This window comes from Artemia franciscana, unplaced genomic scaffold (assembly GCF_032884065.1).
Source record: "Artemia franciscana unplaced genomic scaffold, ASM3288406v1 Scaffold_1424, whole genome shotgun sequence".
In the NCBI taxonomy this organism is placed as follows: domain Eukaryota; kingdom Metazoa; phylum Arthropoda; class Branchiopoda; order Anostraca; family Artemiidae; genus Artemia; species Artemia franciscana.
This window is the reverse complement of record NW_027062825.1, coordinates 79918-95092: the sequence shown is the minus strand read 5'-3', so window position 1 is coordinate 95092 and position 15175 is coordinate 79918. Positions and strand designations below refer to the sequence as shown.

At 33.9% G+C, this 15175-nt stretch overlaps 1 protein-coding gene across 1 annotated transcript; it reads right to left on the bottom strand.

The window, feature by feature from the left end:
- Positions 1–1106: 1106 nt before the first annotated feature.
- LOC136042534 (large ribosomal subunit protein uL29m-like) lies at positions 1107–10980 on the bottom strand (the record flags this gene model as incomplete). The annotated part of the gene is made up of 3 exons (XM_065727495.1): positions 10691–10980; positions 4261–4425; positions 1107–1321 (listed from the first exon to the last, which is right to left on the bottom strand). Coding segments are annotated over exons 1-3 (451 nt in total), but the record flags the coding sequence as incomplete, so codon positions are not given.
- Between the last annotated feature and the right edge of the window lie 4195 nt (positions 10981–15175).

The following is a 15175-nucleotide window of genomic DNA, read 5'->3' as shown; positions in this document are numbered from 1 at the left end:
TTCTAGCATTATTTAAGGAAACAATGAAAAAATAAATATGAAAAGTTTTTTTCTACTGAAAGTGAGGAGCAGCATTAAAACTGAAAACGAACAGAAATTATTACGCATATGAGGGGTTTACCTCCTCGTAATACCTTGCTCTTTACGCTAAAGTATTTTTAGTAATTTCAACTATTTATTCTACGGCCTTTGTGATTCAGGGGTCATTCTTAAGGAATTGGGACAAAATTTAAGCTTTAGTGTAAAGAGCGAGGTATCGAAGAGGGGTGAGCCCCCTCATATACGCAATAAAAACATACGAATATAGAAGTTCGCTACGTAAGTTAATTCGTAAGTTACGTATATTTCTTACTTATGAAAACGTTCGTAAAAGCTTAAAAGTTATAGTTGCCTTTATAAGTAATCAAAAAATTGGAGGGCAACTAGGCCTCCTTCCTCGCTGCTTTTTTTCTCAAAATCTGCCGATTAAAACTATGAAAAAACCATTTAGCCAAAAAAAATTAATATACAAATTTCGTTTTAATTATTTATGTGCAGAGAGCCAAGATCAAAACATGCATTAATTCAAAAACTTCCAGAAATTAAACAAAAAACAAGTTTTTTAAATGAAAGTAAGGAGCGACATTAAAACTTAAAACAAACATAAATTACTCCGTATATGAAAGGGGCTTTTCCTCCTCAACGCCCCGCTCTTTACGCTAAAGTTTTTACCTGTTTTAAAATGTAGAGTTAAGAGAAGAGTCAAACTTTAGCGTAAAGAGCGGGACGCTGAGGAGGAAAAGTCCCTTTTATATACGGATAAATTTCTGTTCGTTTTAAGTTTTAATGTCGCTCCTTACTTTCATTAAAAAAAAACTTGTTTTTTTGCTTAATCTCCTTAAAAAGTCACACAGAAATGGTTTGCTTATTCTGATTTTTGGAGCTAGATTTAAAGTGCTAGTTATGCACATTCCTTGATCGGGTAAATAAAAATCTACTGTATATTTCCTACTACTTAAGTAACATTTTTAACATTGTCTATGTTCTATAGAGCCCAGAAACTACTAAGGACAATTGCATGGCCTTGAGCCAAGTGAGAAGTATGAACTAAACCCATCATTACTTACCAAGCTCATTGAGTATTTGTTCTCCTTCTTGTTCTCCAGACTTCCCTGTTTCCAGTTGCCAATATGCTCTGTTTCTTTCGCGGACGACTTTCTCGAGATTTTCCATAGATTCCTCAACTTTGTCCATCCTTTCAGGATTAGGAAAATACTGAGCTTCTTCTTTATGGGCATGTTCCATTGTCAATAACATGTTTCTTTCTTTCAGTAAAATATACCTATAATCAACAACTTCATGAGAACAAGTTGTTTCATGAAATAGAAGCAACTAGACATTAGGTCGCGTCCATAGAAGATAGATCCAAATATGATATCCCCATCTGTTTTCTCGAGTAGACAAAAAGATTTTCAAGTGACTTCTTGCATGTAAAGCATAGTTGGGTAGAGTGGAAAACACTCGGCCAGCATTCTAAACCACTAAGGTGGCAGCTGTTTTCTTATAGTTGCTACCAGATAGGGAGCAGTTCTTTCCTGCTAAGGAATGAAGAAAACCTATCTCAAATAAGGAGCAAATGATAATTAGCAAAAGGGAAAAAAACTTCTAAAATAAAAAATTTCAATCTGCCAAATACACTTCCCAAATTTAACTTAAGACTGCTCATGACACCTATTTGAGTATTTGAGCAGAAAATGGCACATCTACAAAATGTCAAGTAACTAGTCAATGAAAAAAATTATAGCATTTTCTGAAGTCTATAACACTGAACCAGATTCAAAGTTATATTTATAGAACAAAGCGTTGAATGATAGCAAAAGTGTCCTCTTAAATTAAAACCTTAAGACTGTAGGGCTGCAAAAAAAAAAGAAGAAAAAAAATACAAGAGTTCGTGGTAGCGAAATGTAAGTAACGAGCGACCCGAATTGGAGGAAGCAGATAGGAGCTTGAAACCTCTCCAGTAGGGTTCTATGAATCCGATGGTGTGATTTGACTTCTAGGGGTGTTTCCCCCTTTTTGAAAAATCAGGCAAATTTTCTCAAGATTGTAGCCTTTGATGGGTAACATTTAACTTAATTCCGTTTTTTCGAGTTTCGTTTACTATTGAACCATGTCGCTCCTTACTTTCAGTTGGTTCTATTGGTTATAACTCGATATTTATACCTACAAACTTGCTGCAGTCTTTTCCTAAACCGAATTTACCTAGGCTAAGATACCATCTATCTTTGTTTCTACCAAGTTGGGCAATAAAATTTCCAAATAAATATACGATATATCTATCCGGGATCATATCTATTTGTTCATGTAACTGAAATTAAAATTTATCTGAGTCACTACTATCTCATTAGTCGGTTCTACAGGAAAAAAAAAACAACAAATTTTCTTTCACGGACAACTTTCTTGAGACTTATGAGACAAATCGCAACTCATTAATCACAAAAAAAGCAAAAAGTCGAATTTCTGCTTAAAAAGTCGCGCAGAAATAGTTTGCTTATTTTGATCGTGGAGCTAGATTTAAAGTGCTAGATATGCACATTCCTTGGATCAAGCAAATAAAATTCTGCTGTATATTTCCTATTAATTGAGTTGCACTTTTAACATTACCTATGTTCTATAGAGCCCAGAAACTACAAGAGACATGTGTATGGCCTTGAGCCAAGGGATAAGTCCAAACTAAACCCATCTTTACTTACCTGCAAAAAATAAAAAATAAAATGCCAACATTTCTTATACAGAACTTAAACCTTAAATCCAATCCTTTCAAATATACAGAAAAACAATAAACCAAACAACACTTTTAATTTGAACAATCTAATTAGTTTTCAATAGAGAACAAACGGAACTTAATTGAAATAAGGGCCATTTGCTTAATAGAATAATCAAACTAATAGAATGCACATAGCTTTTTAAGGGGACACAAAGGCAGCAACATCAATCTCATTTCTGGTAATCACTGTTGATTTTAGTTTTAGGCTTTTAAGCTTAATCTCTTCATTCAAGTGATTTCTAGTCAATCTTAGTTTGAAATCTTTTACTGGGTAATTTCTGATTGTTTTTAGTTTTACTTCTCACTTACTTCTATTTACTTCTCATAAAAAACTACTTTTTGTTTAATCTTAAAATAAAAAAACCCACCAACAAAAGACACCATATCAGCCTAATAAATAATGTTTTGTTGGTGAACCCACCAACAAAACATCAGCCTAATAAGACTAAATTAGTTGCTACAAATATATAGAGAAATAAAAACATAATAAATAAATAATATATAGAAGCATGAAAAGTTTATAGAAACTGGGAGTAGATTGAGATTGGAGGATGCATAGGCATAAGCCCCACTTCGGGTCGTTTTATCATATAAATTTACTTATCTATAGACACATGACTTCAACAAGGTTTCAACTTGATGTCAGCCTAAGCTATTTACTTGGTTTGAAAACCTTGCCTATGAGACCACATGAATTATGAATTATTATGAAAAGAGGGGAGGAAAATTTGAGAGGCATGGGTATGAAGGCCCCACTTTTGGTCGTTTAATCATAGAAATTGAAAATTTGTGCATACAGGAAGTACTCGATCACTTTTTTCTAATCACAAAACTTACTCTGACTCACCTCAGCTATCATTTTTCCCTTTTCCGTGTGCATGTTACTGTGAATGTCCAAAATCTGGTTAATGTTGACATTCACCAGTGAATGTCCAAAATTCCTTTTTCTCTGCTTGGATTTTATTAGCTTTGTAAATCCACTTTTTCAGTCTTATGCTTGCTTTGATGGTGGAAGTTAATGTTTGGTTAGGTTAAATTACATACTAATCTCAGAAATGGGCTAAAAACCTAACCTAACCTGTCACCATCAAAGTTTCCATAAAACTGAAAAAGTTGAACTGAAAAATTACATTAATATTATCCAATAATAGGCTAATATTATCTAAAACTTCCACAGAGGTTCAGCAGACCAAATTTAGTGTGTGGAGGGGGGAGGGTCCTCCTCCCTATAATTAGAAATGGTTATACATAGAAATATAAAAACATCCACTATTTAGCTTTGTATAGATTAACAAACATTTATAATGAATGTGGTACCATACATGAAAACTGTTTCAAGTCTGTATCTTTCTAAACTTTCCTGGAGAAAGTTTTTTTTAGACCAACAATAGAGATGAGCTACCTTGCCTCCCATTATGTCAGCATGGCTACACAAGCATTCAAATCAAGCTTACCACAATTTGTGAAGATCAACATTGCTCTTAAGTCGTAACTCATCAACTTTCCAAGATCTTCCTACTTTTACTTCTTGAGCCCCAAAATTTTTTGGATCATCAAAGAATTCTAGAAACCCAAAGAGGCTACTAGAAGTGGACAGGAAATTCTTACACTGAGAGTCCCTGAAAGACAATAAAATATGTTCTACATTCAGTTATTTTTGGAATACCTAAAATAAATCTACAACAGATATTCACAAATAAAGAAAAGCTGGGCTAAAGATCCCAAACAATTATTAATGGTAGCAGCATCAACACACACATAATAAAAAAAACAATGGTTCAAAACAGGAAAAAACAACTTAATTTTTAGAATCATAGAGTTTGCAAAAATTGCAACTTCACAGATCTAAATCTTAAAATTCCTTGGGGAAGAGGGTCCAATTTCATTAGTATAGTAAAAAGATACCTATTTAAGAATTATAGAAAAATGGTAATATTTTTGGCGTTTCATGGGTCTAAGACCTGAAACACCTTACAAATATCTGTTGACATTTAAACAGTAAAAGTTCAGAATTTTAGGTTTTGCTTCAAATGTTACCAACTTTTTTTTATGTATAATAACTTTGTAGAAGAAAATTAGAGGAAATTTACCTTCCTTCCCTCAAAAAGATTTTAGTGCTACTCCAAAGTCACATTCCAACATTGCTGCTGAAAGTTTACAGTAGCAAAGAGCTTACTAAATTCATTAAATATAAATTGGTAAAATAAGGAAGAAAAAAACTCTTAATGAAAATAACAAGTCTTATACACTTCTTGACTGTTTCCCTAAAATTAAGCACTTGTAGCCTAGCTGACATTTTAACATTTATGTTATATCTTCTAAAAACTACAGTACAATACTTACATAGAGATTTATTTACAAACTATTCTAAGATTTTTTAATCTTAACTAATCTTTATTCATGATCCATTTGAATATTTGTTGTTATATTTAAGAATTATAGAAAATTTTATAACTTTACTGTAGCTGTTTACTGTAGCTGTTTTAGGAGGAGTTCAGTAAAGGTCTTGATATTGGGATATTTGCTACCTAAGAAATAAGCAGATTTATATGAACTGAAAATATAAAGGATGGATCCAGAGCCTAACCTATGCCCAAAGAGGATCTTTTGAAGTACTATCCCCACTCTTTCCCACTCCAAAGGCCACTGAACAGTGGCAAGCTATTTGTTAGAAAAATGAAATTTTTCTAAATAGACATACATCATAAATAAGGCCCAAAAAAGTGCGTTTATTGAGGCTTGGTTTCTTTACAATTTTAACTGACAATATCTAGTAGACACTGACTTGGTTCTTATCAGTAATTTACTTTCTTAGAGAAATTTTTCAGTAACTTTGCAAACACTTTTCTGTTAGCTTCCAAAATCACAATTTCTGGCAAAGATGTTTTGTTAGAATGGTAGAAACACTGCTAAAACCTGGGGTCAGGCAAAAAAAAAAATCAACGCAATTTAAAGTACTAAGTACATTTATTATATAATACTAATGTGCACAATGCAGATTAGAAATTAAAATTTAATACACAAATTAGTGATCAGGTTGATTCCTCTGTTGCTTTTACCTATTGTTCTCAAAAATGAACAGATCTAATCTCACCAACAAAAATACAGTGCTTCCAATTTCAAACTAAGCAATTTAGACAAGAGACAAAAAAAAATTAAAGACAGCATGAAACTAAAAAAAGGAGTATGATACTCTTGTGTGTATCCATTTTGCTTGAGGCAAAGTTTATGATGAATTCAAATATTCATAATAAGGGCTGATTTGCAATTTTCTTGATTCAAGCAAAACCAGCAAGGGTTTAAATTACAAGGTTATTTCAAGGCAACAACTCACTTCTCAACAAGAGTCGCAAACTGCTGGAATTACTGTCAGCACTTTCTCTACCTAGTCTTTCAAAACCATCTTGACAAGGGGTGGGAGAAGTAGTGGAGGTTCAAATGTAGGCATCAACTCAAGAACACTACAAACATGAAGGATTTTAAAGCTTTTAAATGGATTAAGGTGATAATTTGGGCTCTGGACCCATTTCTAAGAGGTGCATTGGTATTTGTAGTTCACAACACAATTTGGCTAGGATGAAAGTAAATGCATCAGTTGATGCCCTTTTCAATACTCTTTCATAGTTCAGTAATCATTTTTTCAGGGAAATTCCATTTTTAGCACTCAATGGGGCCCCAAAAGGCAAGACAGTAAATAGTTTCCAAAAGTTATCATTTGAAGTTGATTGAGGGATTGGAAGGAATCTTAATTAAGCAAAAAGTTTAATCTTGAAAATATTTTAAGATTAAAATATTATTTTTTAATCTTAATAGTGAAAATTTATTTTGAAAACAAATTTCCCATAATTAAAAATGGCATCACAAAAAATGGCTTCCCCTCAAAAATGGCATCACAGCAAAACTGACATCATTTTGAGGGGTTTCTTGCTTTGTTTTTAATTTCTGCAAATTAGTTTTCAATATAACATTTTACTGTTAAGACTAAATAGAATAATAATTATTATTCCTGGATCAGCTGCAAATGACAATTTTTCTCACTAGCAAGTTTTTTCAGAAGCATGTTTTTAAACTTTTGATTGCTATAGGCAGTTTTGAGCTCTTTAACAGCTCAAAATGCATTTCCTGCTGAAGTGACTATTGATTTATGAAATAGGGTAGAAAAGGCATCAGTGATATATTCACTTTTATCCAAGCTAAGTTAAATTTTTTGCATAATTCTAGACAAATTACTTTTTGCTATCTAGGAAAGTGGTTAGGTTATAAAAATAAAACTTTTAGTTATAAATTGAGGGCCAAAAAGATACTATGGGAAGGTATAGTCACGCTTCTATCTTAAACCTCTTCTGATTTCTATGTCTTAGATATTTGCCTACTTGACAAGTATATACCTATTGGAATTTTTGACAAAACAACATTAGCCTCTATCTTAATTTTCAGCTTTTGGTTTTAAAAAAAAATTTTCTGTTATTTGAGTAGAAATTCAAGACATATCAATGTTTTTTTGTTTTTTTTTTTTAAATTTAAGAAACATATTTACAAATCTTTGAAAACTTTATAAATTGGAATTGAGCGAAGTTGTGAAGCTGATAGTACTTTTATTGTACTTCATTTAAGAAGAAGTTCTATTTTTGAAGGTTTCACTTTTATAAAGATAAAGATTTACAAAGATCAGTACTAGTGTACAAGATGCAAGTTACCACTGGGTGACTTACCTGGTAATTGTAAGTTTAAGATCAAACTTACTGGCAAGTTTCATAAGTGGTAAGTTTTTAATGAACAAAAATGTTCTCAATTTAAACAAAGCCATCCCTAAGGGAGCAGCCACTTTGCTAAAATCTATTGTAAAAAAATTTTCAGTCATCCAATTCAATGCATGAGTCATGAACTCTTTGAACTTATGCTGATATTGCTCTGTTAGACTACCTCTTTGTCATTTTCTGCCTGAGCAAAAAAAGAAAAAAGGGATATGCAATGAGTCAGTCTGTCTGAGGGAAACCACTTTCCCTTGGCTGCCACTTCTTTGAAAGAGAGGAAACTCTTGCTTTGTGTGTCATCCCCTACTTCAATTTGCTACAGCAGCATTTCTAGGAGGCTGTACTGTTTTTGCCGTTCTTAAAGGTCAAGGAAATGAAAGTCCAAGAGTACCTAGAAAATAAGAGGATATTTGCAAATAATCTCATCCTGGCTACAGCTGCTCTATGTGATGTGCTTTTTGGCACAAAATTACTGATACAGGTTGAGATTATGGATGAAGTAAGTCAAATTGCTGAGCTTGCTATATTTTTCTTCCTATTTTGGAAGGATGGCAATTCATTTAATGAAAGATCAGAAGCTGAATTTGTTGTGGTCTTGAACACAGAACTCTGTAGCTATATCTCCAAAAATGGCCCATTTTCCCAATCATTGTACTTTGAGACTACAAAAGTAGTCAAATCAGCAGCTTGTTGTGAGCTGTTTATCTTCTTTCTTGCCAAGTTGATGCTTATAGTAATAGCTGTAAAAATCTCAACAATTTGTTTCACTCTAGCCTCCTGCAACAGACTCTGGTCAGGTTATGGATTAGAACAGACCCAGAGTAGAAATCACATCAAGCATGAAACAGCAAACAAAATTTTAATGGTCAGAGACTTAATAGCCTAGCAAAAAAAGCATTGGGTATAATTCTAGTTAATTGACTTCTTGCTATCTCGGAAAGGGTTTAGGTTAGGAAAATGAAACTTTCAGGGATGGGTCTACAGGCTAAAGTGTGTCCCAGGAAGGTATTTGAAAGTACCCATCTCCACTCCTTCTCCCTCTAGAGGGCCCTGAAATTTGCCTACATGACAGGTCTATACCTATAGAAATTTTGACAAAACAACATTTTACCTTAATTTTCAGTTAGTAGTTGCTTTTTCTCTGCCTTTAGTTCTGAAAATACAATTCCTGTTATTTGAGTAGAATTTTGAGCCATATCAATCTTTTTTTTTTAATTTAGGAAATGTATTTGTATATCTTTGAAACCTTATAAAATGGAATTGAGCAAGTTATGAAGCTGAAAACAATTTTGTTGAACTTCAATTAAGCAGAAGATCTATTTTGCAAGGTTTCACTTTTAGAACACACATATTTTTAAAGGTCATGGCCCTGTAGAGGGAGAAGGAGTGGAGCCAGTTTCTTCAAAATACCTTCCCAGGACATACTTTAGTCTGTAGATTCATCCCTGAAAGTTTCATTTTCCTAACCTAAACCCTTTCTGAGATAGCAAGAAATCAATTAACTAGAATTTTACCAAGCATTGCTCTGCAGCTTCAAAATGCTTGAAATGAATGTGAAATACTGGAAAGAATGTCTATACTGCCATTATGTTTGTTGTATCAAAAGTTCACTGCTGTGAAATAGTAGAGGTAGCCAGTGGAAGATGATCCACCAGACATAGCATTTGAAGGTGCATCAGATGAGGAGGAGAAGCAGTAGCTGCATCAGCTTTAGCTTATCTTTTATAAATAATTATCTGAAGCCTATAGTACAACTTTTTATAATTTTTTCAGTAAAATTCTAGTTAATTGACTTCTTGCTATCTCAGAAAGGGTTTAGGTTAGGAAAATGAAACTTTCAGGGATGAATCTACAGACTAAAGTATGTCCTGGGAAGGTATTTTGAAGCAACTACCTCCACTCCTTCTCCCTCTACTGGGCCCTGAAATTTGCCTACATGACAGGTCTATACCTATTGAAATTTTGACAAAACAACATTTTACCTTAATTTTCAGTTAATAATTGCTTTTTCTCTGCCCTTAGATCTGAAAATGCAATTCCTGTTATTTGAGTAGAATTTTGACCTATAACAACATTTTTTTTTCAAAATTTAGGAAATGTATTTGCATATCTTTAAAACCTTATAAAATGGAATTGAGCAAAGTTGTGAAGCTGAAAACAATTATGTTGTACTTCAATTAAGCAGAAGATCTGTTTTGCAGTGTTTCACTTTTATAAGACACATATTTTTAAAGGTCATGAAAGGTCAAAGCCCTCAAGAGAGAGAAGGAGTGGAGGTAGTTGCTTCAAAATACCTTCCCGGGACATACTTTAGTCTGTAGATTCATCCCTGAAAGTTTCATTTTCCTTACATAAACACTTTCTGAGATAGCATGAAGTCAATTAACTAGAATTTTACCAATTGAAGTACAACAAAATTGTTTTCAGCTTCATAACTTTGCTCAATTCCATTTTACAAGGTTTTAAAGATATGTAAATATATTTCTTAAATTTTGAAAAAAAACATTGATTTTGCTCAAAATTCTATTCAAATAACAGGAATTGCATTTTCAGAACTAAAGGCAGAGAAAAAGCAACTAGTAACTGAATATTAATGTAAAATGTTGTTTTGTCAAAATTTCAATAGGTATAGACCTGTCATGTAGGCAAATTTCAGGGCCCTCTAGAGGGAGAAGGAGTGGAGGTGGGTACTTTAAAATACCTTCCCAGGACATAATTGAGCCTGTAGACCCATCCCTAAAAGTTTCATTTTCCTAACCTAAACCCTTTCCAAGATAGCAAGAAGTCAATTAACTAGAATTTTACCATTTTTTCCCCTGTGTAAGAAAAAGTAGGAAATAAACGAATAAATTGATGCAAAAATAACTACTTATGCAGTAACTTACCAAATTTACCTGTAACTTTATGGCTAAGAGTAGGTTTTGAAACTTACTACTAGATCTTGGACACTAATCAGTACCCTCTAGAAGGGGATGGTGTAGAGATAGGTACTCGAAAATCCCTTCCCAACACATACTTATGTCTGTAGATCCATCACTGAAAGTTTTGTAGCTTTTCTAGTATTTTACCCTAAAATCCTATTGTAATAGATCTACTACCTACACAGTATCTCACGATTAGGCGAGTTTACCTTGATGTTTGTATGAACTTCAGACTGCTTGCAGCATTGCAGAGCCTACTGATATTTGAAATTCTGTTCATTTCAAACAACTGCTGGGAACCTTTCACTAAATTTATCCAACAGGAAGCTTTTATCTTGTTTGGCTTCAATTTATAATCTCACTATCAATTAAAGTCTTTCTTGATATTAAGTCTCTCTACAAGTGGTACTTTAATTGAAGCATCTCATTTCCTGTTTTCTTTTCACGTGCAGATTTTTTGAGTTATTTGCTGAAGACGATACCAAGTTTCATGCTGGACTATATCATTTAACAATCAAGTAACGAAAACTAACTTAATTGAAGTAAAAAACAGAGGAAAGAACATGAAATCAAGTGATAAAAGGAATGCTAAATCAAGAAAAGTTGTATTTTAACATCAGGCGTATGTCACGTAGTAAAAGTGCAGTGCCTCAGCTCTCAATTTAAAAATTCGGGGATAAGTCTTCCGAATTCGGGGAAACAGAAGAAATGGAATTTTGGTATGAAAATCTGGGAACCCAAATTCGCTTTCAGGGGCAGTGGGCTTCAATAGAGCTTGACGGTTTCCGTGTAGTGAATCAAGGATTTTTTTTCAAATTATGTTCCACAGTCGAAACACAGGATCGGAACTTTTAGCTGAAAACGCTTTGTCCTGAAATTACGATAATTTTTCAAAATTGTTTTCAAAGTGAAAAAAAATCAGCCGAAGTATAATCTGATTCTCTATTACTTTAGGTTTTCTATTATATTATATTTGTTATTTTATGCTTTCGGCAAGTAAATGAATCTTTCATGTCGCTTATTTCTAAAAAGATGGCAAAACTAAAACATAAAAGATGTTAGTCACATACAAAGCAACGGAAACCTGCAACAATTTCTTCAAATATAAGATCTAAGGCCAAACTAACCAGGCATGACAAAAACGAAGAAATGAATATAAAAATTTTTAAATCTGTTTTTATGTTATTGAGAGAGCTGAACAAGATTTCTGTCGTCACGCTTGAGAAGTTTAGCTCATATGTGCAATACAAAACCTTTCTCTGATTTTTAAACGTGAACTTTTCGCAAGGTTGCTATGTAAAAACAAGTTCCCAGTAATCTTCAGCAGTCACCGAAAAAGTGGTAATATTTTTCATCAAATTCATGCTTTACTAGTACCACTTTTAATTTCTTAAAGCCTTATTCCATGGCTGCAACCCGCATTATCACATAAAGCAAGGTAGGCTGGGGGATTCAAAATTTTAAGAATCAACAGGTTAGAGCATTCTTGTGGATTCGTGCACATCGGGATCAGCAGTAAATTAGTTTTGTATTTAAAGTAGACCCTTTTTGGAATAGTTTTTAGATGTAATGTAAAGTTTCCTCTACATTATATTTTTGATTTCGACATATCCAGATTAGAACCTATTAAGTAAACCAGTTTGCCTTGCGCTCAGTATCTTAAAGAAACATTTTCGATGGATATTGGATCCCATCCATCACGTCAAGAAAGAGTTTTTTTGTGCATTTTCTGACGTATTTTGTGCATGAAGTTTATAGTGTTTTTGACTCCTGTCTGTGGAAGATAGGTAACTGTGACTAAATTAAAACACTGAAGTCGTTCAGCAAGTAGTTATCAATGTCAATAAAAATCATAAGTACTTCCACAAAATAATATTATGAGCATGCTGAGGGCAGGCTCATTAGTACAAGTAATGTTTTCGAAGTTAAGTCTTCAAGAGTTTTTTTTATAGCTTTTTACAAGCATATCATGTGTACAGATGGATTGGATGGCAACAATAATTAACAAGTACAACTTGAGCATAAATGTCATCAATCAGCTATGACACGGAATCGTTACACCCCATCATTGAAATTATGGTGCCAGAAAGAAATCCAGTTTAGCTTTGCAGATGGTCACCTTTTTAGGTGTACCCACGTCCTTCGCATAACCTGCTACGATAGAAAATGGTTTTTAATTATAGCTCTAGCCTGCAGAAACGACGCTGAGCTGTCAACTCTCATCAATTTACTAATTATAGGTGCAATATTCGTTGGGAGCCGGCGATTACTCCTCGGAAAATAACCCCTCAGATAATACCTTCCCGCTAAAAATAAAGCTATGATTCATGGATAATATCCCACCCCCCCCAAAAATGGCCCTTATGAAAAATACATCCCCACAGAAAGTACCCAGCCGGAAAACATCCCCCATGGAAAATGCCCCCCCCCCCTCAACTGAAGAAAAACGAGCAAGAAAGTTTCGTGCTTATGTGAATGTTCAAATAGAAGTTGAGATGTTTTGGTATTGAAATGCACCTTTTTAGCCATCTCCCTCCCTCTCTAACTACAAAACAGTTTTATATGCAACAATCTTAAACAAATATCTTTTATGCAAATATTTTAATTGTAAAAAAACAGGGAATTTACCTATGACAGTGAAGTTTATTTGGACCTTAAAAATATTTCAAAAAGTTTGGGAGGAAGGGAGATACCTCAAAGGATACATTTTTATGCCAAATCATTTAACTCTCGTTGAGCCTTCAGATAAATACAAAATTATTTTTAATTGGGAAACGAGGAGAGATAGTCCTATATCCAAATGTAATTACTTTAACGACACCACTGTATGTGGCAAAGCGACCCAGTCCAACTACTGATGATACCATGGTGTGGTATTGCCTTACAATAACTTTAACTTTTTTAGCTTCAGTCTGTGAAAGAAATCTTTCAGTATCGTTCACCGAGAAAATGATTGCTATATTCAGACAGATGATCAACTTCTAAAACCAGAGGTTTATTTCTTAGCCATATCATTATGGTCCTATATTCAAATATAATTACCCCAACGCCACTAGTGTACGCGGCTTAGAAATCCAGTCCAATTACTGATGATACCAGGATGTGGTATGGTGTTCCAACAAGGTTTAGTGTTTAAAACTTCAGCCTGTGAAACGTCATTATAAGCAACTGAAATAGAATATAGAGAGCGTTCGGTATCGTTCATTGAAGAAAGATTTGCCATATTCAGTTAGAACATAAAATTCTGAATCTAGTAGCATTTTAATTTCTTATCTATGTCATTAGGGTCCTGTATTCCACTGTAATTTCCCTATAAATATCCCTTCATAGCCTATACTCGGAGGACCCATTCGTTATTTGTGTCCTGCATTAAAATCGACGCTCATTTTCTCCAATCTTTATTTCCTGCGCTTTATATTTAAGTTTCGTCAGCGTGCGCATCAACATTTTTTCTTCATGTGGTTAATCGGTAAATGCAATCCAGAATAAACTTATTCATGTTCGCCTGTATTTCAACCCCAGTCCCTTGAACACCAACTGTCACTACTAACCTTTGCAATTTGTGCCACCGTCAGTTTCAAAAAATGTCAAGGGGCAATTCATGGTTTAATTGAGAAGTAGATTTGTTTTCACTTTTGGAGGTTAAGAAGCTATTTTAGTCAATCTCCCCTGACGCCTGGTATCGTCACATATACCAGAACCTCATTCTTCACTTCTCTATGTAAACTCGTGAGAGCAAGGAAATCTCTAATTGAATAATAATAATTGACTTTGATTAGTGATTAACCAGGACCCTTTTGAATTTTACCATTATGCTGGTGCGTGGTAAATACATGAATTCCCCTTAGGCTTCGCCCGAGAATTACTGAATTAAATTAGTACGATTAGGTTCCACAGGTCTAGTCAGTTTCCCTTCTTCAAAATCACAAATTTGATGCAGCTTTGATTTGTTTGATGGAAACTTGAATGGCTAGAATCTTGAAAAAATTTGAATCCTGAGCCATGTCGATAGTATAGCAGTAGAAACTGTCTCTAAGCTCTAGCTCCAGTGGAAATTGTCCAAAGAAGAAAGACGAAAAGAGAAAAAAATTGGTGGTTTTGAAGTTTGTGTTGCATATTTTACTTTATGCGTTATTGTGGTTTTTCTTTAGTATAGCTCATAAGGCTCTAGCCAGTCTATTGGGTTAGCGTCCATTTATCTTAGGAGGGAGGTGTTGTGACTCTTGGCCCTGATTATCATATAGTCCTTTTTGCCATTTTGGGCACTTCTAGTTAAGCTAGGACGATGAAAGTTGGCGGGAGTATCCGGGACTGGACCAGACAAAATTGGAAATAGTCTCTTTCCCGATTTGACCATCTGGGGGTGAGTGGAGGGATTATCTTGAAAAACGAAAATCTTGGAAAATACTTATAGTTGAGAAATCTGGATGAAACTTTGTAATAAGAACAATCAGAAGTCCTAGATATGTTATTGACAGTACCGGACCAGATCCGCTCTCTTTGGGGGAGCTTTAGCTTTGAACGGACTTTAGCTTTAAAATTTTTGAAATAAAGTTTCTTCAGAATTCCTCACATAATGTCTGAATCGATGATATCAAGACCAACAACCCTTCGTAAACAAACCAATCACAGCTTGACAATTACTTCTTCAAAATTCAACGTCCAAAGGCAAAGGCAATCCAAAAGTAATAAAA